At 39.4% G+C, this 16,067-nt stretch overlaps 1 protein-coding gene across 4 annotated transcripts in view; it reads right to left on the reverse strand.

The window, feature by feature from the left end:
• Positions 1-2,730: 2,730 nt before the first annotated feature.
• The window catches only part of INPP4B (inositol polyphosphate-4-phosphatase type II B), a gene marked incomplete at its 3' end in the record, with an annotated part of 192,740 nt that continues 179,403 nt past the window's right edge, over positions 2,731-16,067 (reverse strand). For 2 of the 4 annotated variants that reach the window (XM_084263374.1, XM_084263375.1), the window contains one exon: positions 2,731-2,863. In XM_084263374.1, coding sequence (XP_084119500.1) covers positions 2,731-2,863 — 133 coding nt within the window. Of the gene's footprint in view, positions 2,864-4,109; positions 4,285-16,067 lie in introns of those variants that run through there. The other 2 variants (XM_084263372.1, XM_084263373.1) reach the window with 1 other exon arrangement.

Below are 16,067 nucleotides of genomic sequence, written 5' to 3' on the forward strand. Positions count from 1 at the left end.
TAGTAGTTTTGAATCCATGCTTAGCTGACAGCTCAGTGTTGATGACACAGCCTGTGCCTGTATGGACTGCAATAGGTCCCAATAGGCAATGTCCAAAGGAGGAAACATCTGAGCCTGTTTCATTATTGAAGCAACAAGGCTGTTCTAGGTGACTTGGAACCACATCAGTGGGTTTTACAAGGGTCACCTTGTGTACAGAAAGATGTTCCAATCAAAAAATTAGCTTGAAAAATACATCATCATTTAGCATAAAACCCAGCCAACTCTTCTGCTATGGCCCAAGCCCAGTGAAGGTTCACTGCAGTACACTGTTTCTGGGTTTTGTGGTTTGGTTTTGTTTTTTTCTTAATCATATTTATCAAATAACAGATTATTTAATTTCACAAGAGCATGCTGGCAATGGCCGTCAAAACAAAACCGAAAGCAATCCAGTGCTTTTTTCTTCCCTCTTCCCTTCTCCTCCAAAAACATGGCTTCAACGTGGAAAGTATCTTAAATATAACGGTAACATGATAGTCACAGTGGCAATTTAGAACCCAAGTGGGATTAAAATGCTGAAGAAAGATCTTGAGAGTCTACTTTCCTGATAAGAAGGATATCTACAGAACTTGACAGAATGCCTGTGGGACTAGGAACCTCTAGTAGCCACCAGTGACTACGATCCCTACATGGACTTTTACAGATTGTTTCAGAATTACTGTAGGAAGGCAGGCATCCGCTCTTGTACATCTGTGAGACTGCTTCAGAGGAGAATGAGGAATTTATTGCTGTTTCTAAACTGTACATGCAGGCAGTTTTTAAGCTAATAATAATGGTGGATAGTGAGGGCTGGTGGCACAATCTGGCAGTACAAAACATTACTTTCCTAGGAAGACTTCCATAAATCCCCCAAAAATGTTTTGTACATTTTTATAACATTTGTTTAATGTTATAAAGACCCAAGCACAAATTGATGCACCTGTCCACCCACCCAGTGAGTAGTTCCCACTTCTGCTGGTGCACGACAGGAAAAAAACCCAAGGCATTATATTCTCGCCTGCCTGAGCATCTCTCTGATGTAATGCCAACTCTTCTGACACCTATTGTTGAAGTAATACATTCCAGAAGAACAAAGAAGTCATTCATGATAGCACATTAAATCCCATAAATAAACAAGTGCACCTAAATACTATTTAAATTACCTACTTTACTTTGAGAAAAGTTCCAATTACTTAGGTAAATATGGTTTTTTTACAGGTAAATTCTTGACTTCACTGAAGTCAACGGCTCCTGGATCAAGGACCTGTTCCTACAAGCTCCAAAGCCTGATCTTGCAAATTTAAGACAGATTTAATTTTATTCACATGAGAGATTTCTGGCCAGAAGCAGGCATTAATGGTTTAAAAAGAACAAGCTCTACCTCATGGAGCATCGAGCTCTCTGACTTCCATAGCAGCAAGCAAACATTAACTTCTTTATCCATGGCAATTACACTTTCCTACAGACGCCCAAACTCCCAGTGCAGTTTCATTAGCATAAAATTCTCACACTTCTCCTCTAGATATTTTTTTCCCTCAAAATGAATGCATTACATAAAGGTCAGTAACCAGCGAATACTTGGGGTTTTTTAATTGTATTTCTCTCTGGGAGGCAGAAGGCGGTAATAAATAGATACAATTAGAAAACACAAATGTTCTTTGCAAGACAAATTCCAGGACTAACATAGTCTGGCAGAAGCATTAACGCTCATTTTTAAAGCTGATAGTTCTTCATCCTAGAGTGTCTACAGGCCGCATTACAAATTTGATATCAATCAGCTGCAGTGGCTCACTAGTCCTCATACAGCAGGTTACTCATCATTATAACATTTCTCTTCGGCTCTGTAAAAACACACATGTTCTTATAGCCTAAAGATACATTAACTCCTGTATATACAACTAATTTTCCCTACCACTAAAGAAAATTTAGTTTTAAGGGTTTACAGTAAATGGGAACATGACAGGTCAAATTCAGGTCACCTTATGTGAAGAATTAATGCCCTGATTTCAATGTGATTTATGTGAAAGTCAAATAAGTGGTATTTGGCTGTGTTACAGAAAGCCAAGAATAACACATCCAAATGAGCTGTAAGGAATCAAAATGGAATTACTGAAATTGCAGGCTGTAATTACTAAAAACATATTATGGAGTTACCATGCTTATGTAAAGAAGCTAAATGTAATTACCAAAATTATATTTAGCCCAGGTATTAACATTAGCATCTTTCATAAACACTTCAGTGAAGGATTTAATCATTAGCACCTTCATTAGAACCTTGGCGCCTTGCTGGTTCCAGAAAACACTATTTCCCGCAGAAGAGGCTCCTTACATCAAATCTTAGGTTTTGGTTGGGAGTCAGAATGCCTCCTTCCAGGCTGCTAACCTCAGTTCATACTGCAAATGACATTTCCCTTTTTAATCTTTGACCAAATGACCCAAACAACTAATTTCAGCTGGTTTGTAAGTCACACTAAGCTTCAGCTTCACAAAGACAAGTTGAATGTATTTGGTTTTGAGAATATTCAGTCTGTTGCTTTTTCATTATATTTTATTTCATAGTGACTAACTGGAGTTATTTTAATGTAAAATGATAAAACCTGATAAAAATAACACCTCAACTGGTTACACATTCCCAATTAATAAGTCATAAACAGCAATTTTTATATTCACTAATTAGCATGATGTATGTTCCTGATTACATTTTTGTTAAACTTAGGTGTCAGCTTTTCCATATGTCCCTTCTGGAGGTCTGTAGTACTTTGGGAAAGCCATCAGCTGTATCATGTTGAATGCATACTTTCTGCATTTGACATTCTTCAGTACATTCTCTATGCGGCATCCTTCTCTAGTGAAAGGGGGAAAAAGTACAACTTCATGAAACACAGAATAAATAAATATGCTTTATTTGTTCATTGCAGAGTTTCAGCAACAGTTGAAGTAAAAATAACAAAGATTCAACTCTACATTTTTGTTTTCCACAAGTGATGATACATCTTACAAAATTAAATCCAAGGCCAGGCCCAGTACAGTTATTGCCCTCAGAAATAGGTGATAAGATTTTTTTCCCCCTAATATATTTGCCCTTGAGGTTTAAAGTTTAGTAAAAAAACTTTATATACTCTAATGATATATTTTGTTCTAATTCCAGAAATATATTTGCCTTTTAAACCTTCTCATACTTTTTTCAAATTGTTCACTATATGCATGAGAGTACACATTGCCCTAAAAATGTGTATTCTAACAATAAGGCAGTTTATTAAGTCTGGCCCTAGAGATTTGTTTCATCTCTGCTTCACTTCCTGTATGTTTGGCTTTGCAATGAAAAAAAATAAAAGAAAAAAGATAAAAGAGAGAATGGCTTTTCCAACAGCCCAATCCAACTCTCTGCTTTATAAAGGAAGGATGTTTGTTCACATACAGTACAAAAGTCACAAGTGCCAAAGTGGTGCATCCAGACATAAACAGGACTTTGTTAAAAAGAATATAAAAGTGTTTTGAAAGCAAATGCAACTAAAGCAACAATTACAAACAGGTTAATTTCATTACAAAACAGAACTTACTCTATTCCATTTAGTTACTTGACAGAAAAGGGTTAGTTGTAGCAAAGTAATAATCAATTGTTAAACAGAAAGGATCGCATCAGCTAATAACAATGAAAATAACACAATGAAAGTCAAGTCTCACAAACCACCACCCTGCAATACTTGTCTTGGGGTTAGTTTGTGCTGTGCAAATTCATTTTCAGGTTGGGTTTGGTTTTTTTTTTTTAAGACTACTCTGGAAATAGGGGTTCATAGCATTCAGGATTCCACATCATCTTGTATACAGTGACAGCATTGTAAGTGGGCTTTCTTTGAGCTACGTACAGTGGGAAAGCTTTACCATGAACAGAAAGAGCAAATCAATTCACTCAATGCATAGTATACTTCTTAAAGTTCAGAAAAAAATAACAAAACCATGGTACATTTCAGACATTTGTATCTTAAAGACAAATCCTTGGGGTCTGAGATTGTAGAAATATTACAGCATAATTCCTTTTACTAAAGTTAGTTTGTTGCTGTTTGTAGAAAAGAAAGGAACACAAGTGAAGTTTATTGATATTTGGCTAATAGCAAAGCAAGACTTAAAATAAGCCACACAACCAGCAAGTGTGAGCTGACAAGCAGCAAGGCGACAGGATAGAAGTGTCGAGAAGTTGGCTTGTTATCAGTTAGACAGCCTGTTTCGGGATCATCCGATTCATTCAGTGCTCCCTGGGTTTGTCTGCTGTTAAACAGGGGAAGTTAGGAACAAATAGAACAGCATTTAAACAGCAAAGAAAGCCAACATGCAGCTATTTTGACAAAGAGAAACTATACAGCCATTCTGATGAAATAGATTTATGCTAAGTACTTCCAATACATTTATTGTGTTCTACAGCTGACCTGGGAAGCACGATGACTAGGTGGCTAATATGTTATTAAGCCTGCCAGGTGCCTCAGAGGAGTATTCACAAGTTAATATTAAGTAACTTATGAGATGAACTATACTGGCACTAAAATGAACACACACACTGAACAGAAATTAAATAAGGAAGTTAAAAGAATAGTTAAGGAAGCAAAGGAAAAAAAGATCACGAATATGTCACAATGCAACACTGACAAAAGAGCGTCTCCATGGTGTTTGCAGGTTTTTTTCAGTCCTGCTTCACTGTCTATTAGGAAATATAGAGTCAGAAATAGAAAGGGGACATGCACTTTTTTGAAAGAATTAACTATTCTGGAAAAATTTTAAATTATGAATCAACTTCTTCAAAAACTCCTCAGTGCCCATGACTCAGTGAAGTCAACAGCTGTTGTTTCTATTTAAAGGCTCACATCTACATTCCTGTAAGAAAACTGCCCCGTGCCTTTTTCAGTTAGGAGTTAATCTGCTTACAGCAAAGTTCTACTAAATCATGGTAAGTTGTGAGGTCATTTTTTTGCCAGAGCAGCAGGGATACTGTCAAATCACTGCCAGGCTTTCCTATTGTAGTTTTGGTAGCTTCTCTACAAGTAGAATTATGCATACCACAACTATACCTCTTCAATCCCTCTGAACTTAAATTTATCTCAGGAGTTCTGTTTATGGACTTCCTTTTGGGCAGTAAGAACCAATAAGACTTTTATTTTTCTATTTACTATGAATATTCTGGGATGAAAAGATAACTCCCTATTTTTCTCAGTGGACTTCAGACTACCCAAATGTATCCACACTGCTTTTTCAGGAGCACATGTCCCAAGTATGCGTTTTTTCAAAGAAAGAATCTGGCAGATCATAAAGAGGCTGTAGGACACCAAAAGTAGCATCATGCAGCCCCAGGTAAAATGAGAAGAGTACATCAAAGACAGCAGCAGTCGCGTCATCTTACAGAAGGCCTACCTTTCTGACTCAAGTGTTAACAGGCAATGTGGAGTTCCTTGAGCTTGGGTAGCAAGAGAGGTGCAAGAACTGCATTTACAGGTGGGATCCTAGGAAAGGGACTGACCAAAATCATTCCTTGCACAATTATCCTTTTAAAGAAGCCTTCCATAATAAGTTCTTCATTTCTTTCTTTGCTTTGAATGTTCAAACTGTATGTTACACTAATAAAAAGGACAACCCATACCGTTTTAAATAGTACAATAAAAGATAAAAAGAAAAGCTGTAATATTTTAATCTAGGTCAAAGCAATTAATGATGTCGGTGTGCCTGCTGTGTTTGGTGTAGTTTTTAAGTGCCCCTGGATAGAACTTGGAACTAAACAGTATTTTAGACAAAATCCTCTCAGAAACTGTCAAGAAGTGAAGCTAATTGTATGCTGTGCTGACTTTATCAGCACTGTGGCTTACACTGAAATAAATAATTCTGTGTTCTGTGTCAGACCACTCTAGCCCACAACTGAGAGCTGTAGCTCAGCCCTCATGGTCCCATCTGTTCCGGCCAAGTCACAGACCCCAGTGCTTTTGGACTCTCCTGGGTCTCTTCCACCATGCACTTCATATGGTAGAGTGGATGCAGAGACCAAGCTCTTTCTTCTCTGAAAAGATTCCTCTAGGCAGCAACAAAGCTCAGCGTTCAGCAAGCCGGCACAGCCACTGCATTAGCCACTGCTGGGTACTTCATTCTGGAGAGCTGTAGCTTTGCACGCCCATAGTTTATGCTAAGCAGGCTGAGTTACATGCTTGCAGGTGGCCCCTACAGGGATGAGCCCTTCTGCTTCTGTGGTGTGCCTTGTTCTGCTTTGCTCTGTCTCTCATTGACAGTGTGTTGCTACAAGTCCCATTAGCATCAGTGAGATTTATGCAGATGGAATGATGGATGTAGAGATAAAAGCCATTTGTTCTATTTCATTATTTTTTTTTCAGTAGCAAAGCCTACAGTACATTTGGTCTTTGATATGCTGAAAAGAATGATCACTGTCTTTCAACATAAAGTCCTATTTTCCCCCCAGGAAAACCACAGTGAACAGCTGATGCACAGGGACTTCTGTTCCACAGATTAGTCACATCATTCTATGTATGATTCAATAAGACATCCTCAAAACAGAGCAAGGGGATCCAACTCCATTATTAGCTATCTAGGAACAGGCTGAGCAGAATACCTAAACATGCTTTTAATTTAAGAGGAATATTTGATCACGGTCAGATGCCTTGTAAGCTCTGCTAATACTTTTCAATGCACTGCAGTGACAATGTCCTCTAACACATCTTAAAGTGTTCTCCACAGTGACTAATGTATCTAGTTAAACAAAGCAAGGCCCTACACTCTGCTGTCAGCAGCGTGACAGCACTGCTTCCCCTGGCTTATCAAAACCTGTAGAAGTTCTACAGCAAAACAGCATGAATCCAGCTGGATTTATTTGGCTTCTGACTGACACTCAGCACAACCAGAACAGAGTGACATCTAACTTTATAATGGTGTGAAGGTGCAACTATAGTTTTGGATGTTCTGTTCTTCACAAACCATATTCTGACAGCTCTGAACTCACAGCAAAGGGAGGGGGGAAGACTCCTAAAATATCCAACAAGCTTTTATTTCACACACAATGTTAAGAGGAATAGCAAAAGCTTCTCTAAGTAAACAACATCTGGGGTCACAAACACCTCTCTAACCTATAGCACTATTCTCATTCATTTACTTTCAAATTGTTCATTTGAGGCTTACAACACAGCACAAATATGTTGTAACAGCCAAGGGTGCTGTAAGTTTAACGATGATATAACCATTTCAGTCTGCCTTCTACTTCACTTGGTGTTCTATCATCTTAAACTCCTATTGGGATAATGCTGCATGCCTATCAAATGAGACAAAGGCAAAACAGCAGGTATTTTCTGTTGTTTTTAAATTCAGAAGATAAATTGTGTGAATTTCTAAGCAGTGGAGCAGAGACAATGAAAATGGTATGGGGAAAAAGGAAGCCTCTCAAGAGTCCTTATAAATTCAAGCACACGTTTGAGGGCACATTCTGGCTTTTGATTATCAGTCACACCGACATGCCTGGGTAAGGCTTTTAGAAAAGATGCATTTGAACACTTTGGGATATATTCTTCTCCTGTTAGAACTTTTCCAGCTCCAATTATTAATGATACTGGAAACGCTAATTGACCTAAAGCAGTGCTTCAGGTAGAACAGATAGGCAGCTTTCTACCAACACAAGGATGTCATGTGCTAGCAGTGACTTCAGTCTGAATTCACGTCTAACCACATGTGTACTTTGGGGGAATTCTCCTTTTTCAGACAGGCTCAAGCAAGCAGTTTCTGGGCCTCCTGGGTTTTTCTTGTCAAACTCCAGTGCTGACACAGAAAAATGGTAAAAGTGAGATGCTACTTTTAATCCCATCCAACAATAGCAGCACAGCCATTACCAAATAGAAGGGATTGCTAACAGTCCTTGATCTCACACAGTTTTGCTTACTTACCTGTTCTTTTTATAAGGCTACCACTATCCAGAACTTCTAAGAAGCAGCTTCTCTAAAGATTTCAGCCCTCTCAAAGATTTTAAACAGAACAGTGCCTGCTTGCCTTAAAAAGAAAAGTTTTTGTAGTGAAAGCAGCTTAATTTCTAATTTATACATGTTACTGTGATTCACTGAAATGCTTCAGAGGAAAATCAACTGTTTCAGGGCACAGCATTACAGTTCTAGAAGGCAGCTGTAACTTTTTGAAAGGGGAGAGATGGGATCCTTGTGAACATCTCCTGGCCATCATGAAGATGCTACACTATAGCATGTAGGAGAATAAAACATGATTCAGAAGGAAATAAATAGATCTCGGACTAGTCTGGAGGACTGCTGAATTGGAGCAGAACTCAGAAAAAAACATACAAAGGAATGCTGGGCAACAATCCTTTCCCTGAAAGATGGAGTTGACATGATAAAACCTCCAACAATTTGTAAAAAACCCCCCATGTTTCTGCATGGTTTCAAAACAGCAGTCATCGGAAGGGAACCATCAGATACATTTTCCATATAAATGATTTTTACAATAATTATTTTTCTGATACATATTATCATCAATAATTTACATTTTTCCCTTAAATCTAGATAGCACTAAATAAAGTAAATGATACTAGAGATCAATTTTTGCTGTTTATGTGATACTCTAACACTCTAGTTCAAAACCAGCCACTGGCATTACTGAAGTTGATGGGCAGTCTCAGATCTATGAAAACTGATGAATTAGTCGGTGACTTGGAGACAGCTGCTGTGAAACATCCAGCAACAATGCCAACAGTGTAATACATTTATCGAAGTGTCGCATTAACCTCCCTGTTTTTCTTTTACCTTTTGCGCTGCAACTTGTCCACCTATTCTTTCTGCTTTTATCAGCTGCTTCTGATTCCCTACTCCTTTCTTCTGCCCCTTGTTTGGATGTGACACATTACTTTTCTAATGCCATTATTTAGGAGACAAAAAGGAGAACACATTATGGAACATGAGGCTTGTCCACTGCGTTTGAGCAAGCAGCACATCAATGATCAAGTCATGATGGCATGACACCTAGATCCTGAAAAACAGTTTGTATACAGGAAGTGAGTTTTTTTGTGCTCAGAACTATAGTGCTGCTACTATGTGTTTCTCAGCCTGTCCAGAGAAGCTGGACACGTCCATCATGAGGACTTGGCCAGAAACAGCAGGGTGCTGGGGGCTCAGCTATGGTCAGGTACAGCTTTTAAACACCATTACAGGCAGGCCAGACCGGCTCAGTGAAGAGTATCAGATCTATTGATGCACTATCTTGCAGCAGGACTTAATATGAGGGAAGGAGACACTTGGTTTACGTGCACGCAGCCACAGCTGGGAAACCCCACACTGACAGACAGAGTCTTAGGAAGGACTCCTGAAGCCAACCTTCAGTTTACACGGTTTCTTCTTTCTCTTTCCCTCTGCTGTGAACATGTTCTCTTTGAAGTCAAACTAACCGTAACTGCCCAAATTTCCCTCCGAGTTTTATCTGCTTAGCTGGTTTTTAGTCTGCCAGGGCAGGTGAAAGGGGGGCACACCCTGCACCTGCAGGCAAGAAAGCTCACCTCGCCCCTGCTTTGGGCTGCGGAAACACTTGCCTGCAGCCCTGTTCTGCAGCGTCCTTCCTGAAAGATGGGGAGTCTTACAGACTGAACCAGGAATTCACAATTTGTTAACTGATCGCCTGACCCCATGAGATTAAGAGGAAGACACTGAGTTAATTCTGAGATAAAATTTAGGAACACATCCACACTTTCAAAAAAAAAAAGAAAAGTACAAAAGCACAGGCTCATTGACTGTTTACTAGTGTGCAATGAAAAAACATCAGAGCACCATTTGTTTCTTCACATGATAACAGATTAGCATTAATAAAAATAGTTCCCAAGCTAGGCAATTTGCTATTTACCAGAATTAGAGAATACAGATAAAGTTTGATTGCTGTTTGGCATATAATAAGTTTCCTGAAACACAGTGCACAACTGAGACCTATTCATGACTTAAAACTGTATCTGACAGTTTCAGCCCAACAATAAGAAAATCTAAGAGATGTTTTGTCTGCTTCTTTATGAATCTGCTTTTCCTTTCAATATTGTCCTACATCAGGGAAAGTCAAAGAGAAAACGCTGAAATATTAAATGCTATGTTAAACATTTTTAGTTTCTTTAGACAACATTTCAGACAGATCTGAAAAACGTGGAAAAAAATCCAGTTTGGTTCATTCCATCCCAACATTGTTGTCTCACCAGAGTTTTCCTCTGTTTACTTTCCTCTGTTTACCCCTCCTGTTTACTTTCAACATACCATTAACTGAAGAACAGATGAAAGGGCAGCTTCAACTTTTATATCACATAAGCACAAAACATATGCTATTTGATAACGTACATCTCCACCAGCGTTAATCCCAGCACTTCAGAAATCTCTGCTGATTGCAGGAGAATTAACATTTTCCTTTGTGACTGATACAAAAAGCCTGCAAGAATGTTTTCTGCCCTGACATTAAAACATAACTATGTGGTAAAACAGTTAAACTGATAAAACTCATACAGTGAAAATATCATGCAAACAACCTGAACATTCCAGTTGGAATCACAGCCCATTTTCCTCACTGCTGCTTTAAGATGCCTATGTTAGCAGTTCAAATCCACCCCCAGCAGCTCTCTGCCCCTGCAGCTGAACAGCAAAACCAAGCTCAGGTTATAGGCCTGCATCCCCTCATCTCTCAAAAGAGACTGCCAACCAGAGGTTACCACATGAGGACAGTCCTTGGGTCATGCCAACTCCCAAACTGCCCTGGAATCACCTAGGAGAGTGCTAAAATCCACTAAAATTGTGCCAGGAAACATTTAATAATTTCACTGTATGAAAATCACTGAGATCATGTCCTAGAAACATTCCCCAGTGGTTTTTAATTTACAGGTATGGGCAGAGGCTTCAAGTCCTGCAAAGTCATTCTGTAACTATGAAGGATTAGCTTCAGAGCTGGAAAGTGATGGGTTTTGCAGGAGAGATTCTTCTTTACCTGTCAAGACAGCCGAGTGGTTTTTGAAACATGATTTTCAGCTCTATTATACTCTAAGCAAAGGATTTGCTGTTTCATTCTCCTATTTACCAATACTGCCGAGCAGTGCTGCACATCAATTCTACAAAGGTTTCTTTTTTTATCAGAGAATGTGTTTCTAATAATCTTCCCAGACGCTCTTCTATCAAGTATTAGGATTACATATATGGGATATTCCCAAGACAAAATTGCAAAATCTGTCCTCACAAACTTCTCTTGCGAGGTTGGAAATTCAATCCAATGTGCGACTGGTATTAAAGCAAATGTGATCTACGCCTTTGTGCAGGGAAACAAGAAGCAAGCAAAATACCACAGCCAACCCATAAGCCAAACCTCAGGTTTCTCAGTGACCTGAGCAGGTGTGGAACTTGAAGGATGCAGTCGTCATCGTAAGTTCTGGGTACACATTTCCCTTCCATAAGGTTATGGCACTAGTGTAATTGGCTCATGAGTCACACTTATTTCCAGTCTCTTTCTGTCACAGCACAGGACTTTTTACTAAGGATGTGATTATTCATTTAGCTCACACAGTACAGCGAAACATAAACCTGTGATAAATTCTCTCTTTCATATTTCTAATCAGGTTTTAAATATTTTCTGTTGACCGTGAAAAATCTTTATGAATCATCCCTTTTCTTTTGGCAAAGATTTTTTGTAGCCTTTTTTTTCCCCTATGGTGAGGACAAGTGGCAAAGCTGATTTAAGAAGCAGAAAAGGCTTGCTGTACAACTGAACAGGCATGCATGAGGAATGACACTTAAAATCTGACAGTAATTTCTAGATGTGCGAATCTATGGGTAGGATGAAAAAATTAAGGTCAGAGAATTGTTGGTGTAAACAGAGCATCACTTAATCTACAGGGCATTTGTAGTTTGGGTCCGTTTATGTCATTTTTAAGCGAGGAGGGTGTGGAACAGCAGCAAGTATAAATTTGAATATTGTACCTTAGTGTTTTATACCTGCAGCTTCAGTTTGAGATGTACAAAGGGAGAAATGTGACTGTTTCTGATTAATGACACCAATTCACATAATCTCTTCATGGGGGATTAACCCATATGTGAGTCATAAAATAAATCACAGGAAAGATCTGAAAACTACTCTTCCATTTCAAGTAAATAATGCCACTTCATTAATTACTTTCAACTAAAATACTGATAGCCTTGTTTTAAAAACAGATTAACAGTTTGAGATCTTCTCTGTTCTGATCCCATCTATTCTTTGAGCACTAATACCACACGCAGGACCTGGGTGTGTTTATGCCAGGGGAGTTAATGCACATTTGGATCATGGAAAATGCACCTAAACCTGATTTTAGCTGGTGCACAATTGCCGATGCCAGGAGCACTAAATGCAGCAAAGAAAGCTACTCCACTTGGGCTAAGAAGGCAGCTAATAAAAAAATCCTACCCAGAAACAGATACACTGGGATGCAGAGTGTACCAATCTAGAGATTATACACCCAACAGCCCTACCAAGAACCCACCAGGCTGATTTTAGTCGTAACTAAGAGAGTTTTATAAAATGCAAGCAATATCCTATTTGAACCCCAAATGCACTGCACACTTTCCATCCACTTCTTTCAGAGCAGCTGGCGGGGCTGGGCTGAAATTTTCATGAAATGTCTTGAATGCATTTGTTGCCCTTTCTGGTAATAGGTACTGTGTAGAGACCTAGAAGAATAAACACTGTCCATGGGGATCTTATTAATGTTTATAAATATATCAAGTGTGAGACACAGGAGGAGATGGCCAGCCTCTTCTCAGTTGTCTGTGGAGACAGGACAAGGGGCAATGGCTGCAAGTTGGAGCACAGGAAGTTCTGCACCAACATGCAGAAGAACTTTTTCACAGTGAGGGTGACAGAGCCCTGGGACAGGCTGCCCAGGGAGGTGGTGGAGTCTCCTCTGGACACATTCAAGATCTGTCTGGATGCCTACTTGTGTGACCTGTCCTAGGGACCCTGCTTTGGCAGGGAAGTTGGACCTGATGACCTCGAGGTCCCTACTAACCCCTACAATTCTACAATACTGTGAAATTAAGAAAGTGGATTTCTCTTTACTTGTTATGTTTCAGCGTGTATTTATAAACTAGCCAAAGTTTATTGGAGCCTGCTCTTAAAAGGAAGTACTTTTCTTCCCCAGACACCAAGGAGAAGGATAGAAGCAGAAATCTTTTAAACAATGTATTTCTATATTTTACAACTTTTTTCTCTTTGTTTGGTGCCACTACTGACCTTGGTAAGGGAATGTTGGTGTTGAATGATGATGCAGGTTTCTCGGTAAGTTTCAAACATACTCTCCTAAGCTCCCTTCATCACATCTCAGAAAATTAATATTAGCATAGACCATCACTTTTTAAGCAAAAATAGCACTGCACTGATAGGGAGAGCGAAGAGGTGAAAACCCATACAATTTTGCCCCTACGATATCCAGAGAAAAACCCCTTTTAAAGATTTGAGATCACTATAGACTAAAGATCCAATAGGCAGAGTATTTACCTCCTGCATCCCCAAGCTTTGCTAGCAGCAAGGAGTAAACCAGCAAATCACAACACAGGGGCAAACATTTTCCTCTCCATATAATGCTACGTATTCCTTACTCTTATGAAGAAATGAAGGACATGGCTTAGCTCAGCACAGTCACAGTAATTCACAGGTTGCCAAAGATCAAAGATGCAGCTCTCGGGATATGCTCTATGAACTACGTTCAGGGCTCCCTGAACAGAAAAAGAAGAGTTCACTACACTGGCAGTATCACTTACTTAGGTAAGTCACTGACAGATTAAAAACACTGACAATTTACTTCTTGACCTGGACTGAACTCTCAGACACATACTATTTTTTTAAATCACTTTTTCCTGTACTGCAGCTTGTATTCTCTCAAACACGCCATCAGTAGCGAGGAAACTCTCTCACCGTAGTTATCACTACAATGCCTTGGGAACTGTAGCTTGCAAAGAGCTACAGAAATCTGCCACATCCTGCAACTTTGGAGTCTCCAGGATAGATATGTAGAGAATGAATGTCCCCAGGCAAAGCAGCTCTAAGCTGCATGTGGAACGGGAAAGCCATCATGTACAAGTAAGCAGAACAGATCATATTTTATAAACACGTAACTGGGCAAAAGAGGATGTTTTACTATGAAAATTTCAAACCATATAACACAAAATTGGAAACAGCTAAGATTTTGTGGAAAACTTATGTACCTATCATCTATTTTCTTCTGAAGAAGCAGCAAGCCAGTAGCAATGTTTGAGTATTCTTTTCCTTTCTTCCCCAGGATGGGACATGGAATATAGCAGGAGGGTACAGATGTTCCCTCACTGAGATGGTGAAGAGTTATCTCCATCTACAGTGTGCTTTTCTACGCTGTTATGTCCATTGGCTATTTTACATGCTGGAAGGAAAATAGTTTAAGAAACATTTCAGTTATACATAAACTCACTGTGCTCCCACAGTAGATACACATCGCACCAATTTTCCAGAAATAACCCTGTCTTCTGAAATAAGTTCAGTGCCCCTAGAACACAACACTGAATGAGATTGTGCTGGGGGCGATTTCAGCACCTCCTGTTCTACACTGTCTTCATAAGAATGCTGTTCTCTACCTAGACAAGTCTGAGACACATTCATCCTGGTACCACTCATGTTTCCGGTCATGTTTTTCTTTAATCACAAAGAAAAACAGTAATGCTTATTCACATGCTTAAAGTGTTTGGCTTGAGTAATTGTGAGCCAGAGGCCAGGTGGTCGAACAGAAAAATCCACAGTGCAGCCAAAAAGCACACAGACTGTTAATTAGAAACACTTCATCCTCCCCAAATGCCCGTTACAATGGCAGGCCTTAAGGAATTCTGCTTCCCTTTTCATTTCTAATAAATGCTAATGCTCTTCAATTATCTTGTAACATACCCCACATTAATCTCACTGGGAGTGACACTGCCTCTCCAGACCCTGTGCGACACGTCGGCATTCACAGTCCTCTCAAGCACTTGCTCATGGCCAGTGAACTGTAAGGATGTGCAGCTGCCTACTCTACTCTGAGCGGGCTGCCGCTCTCCTCGTCGCTTGCTTAACACGGTGTGTGGTTCTGTGGCTGCTGGACAGCACTTACAGGCTGCTAGTAACAAAATAATTTCCTTTTTAGCATGCATTTATTGCACTGGTAAAAGCACAGCAGAAGCCTAGGCTTTTAAACTGGCAAGATGATCCTCTGCCATGAACACACTTATATACGGACAGGTATGCAGTGTTCTTCTTAAAATCCTCTCAACCATTCTTACAGTTTTTTACTCTCCATTAACCTTTACTCAAAGGTAAATCAGTTTCACATCATCTCATTGAAGCCCAGCCAGCATGTGGAAAGAAGTCTGGAATCACGCTTGTCTCATTTTATTAGTATTTCATTCTGTGTTATTAAAAATAAATTCTGTATTTAATGTGCTGCTACTGACAGCTTCAATAAAATCAATAAAACACAAAAGCTGCAATTAAACAACAAAGGTAATTTTTAAAAATTATCACTGCCACACAACAGGCATCTCTTGTTATCTCGTTAATATACAGGGGGCAGAGTTGGCTTGTGTACTGTTTGTGCACCACCAGGTTAATAACATCCTTCCCACTGTCTTACAACACGATGAAAGCAAATACGCAGCAGAAATGTTCTGAAGTATTTCTGTTCAGGTTTGCTCTCTGCATGCATACTTAAGGATGGCAGATCGGAGGTTCAAACAGAGCCAACGGCACCTGAGTGCAGGCCAGCGATTGCACTTGTCAGATGAATACGTCCATCAGCTCAGAGTATTTGGTGCATGAAATATTTAATGGCATTTTCCCAGGTATGGTACTTAGTAATGAAATACATGCAGAAAACTGTAGGAAATATAAAACATAATCCATCCTAAAATGGAATTACTCACAGCTAATGGAAATTACAGTGGAAAAAGGACTGTTCTACGTTGGGCCAATAATGTTCTCCTGAGTTCAGAATCATTAAGAACTGAAGAAATAATAGAGAAGCCGAGGAC

The sequence above is a fragment of the Gallinula chloropus genome (genome assembly GCF_964237585.1).
Source record: "Gallinula chloropus genome assembly, chromosome: 4".
Taxonomy (NCBI): domain Eukaryota; kingdom Metazoa; phylum Chordata; class Aves; order Gruiformes; family Rallidae; genus Gallinula; species Gallinula chloropus.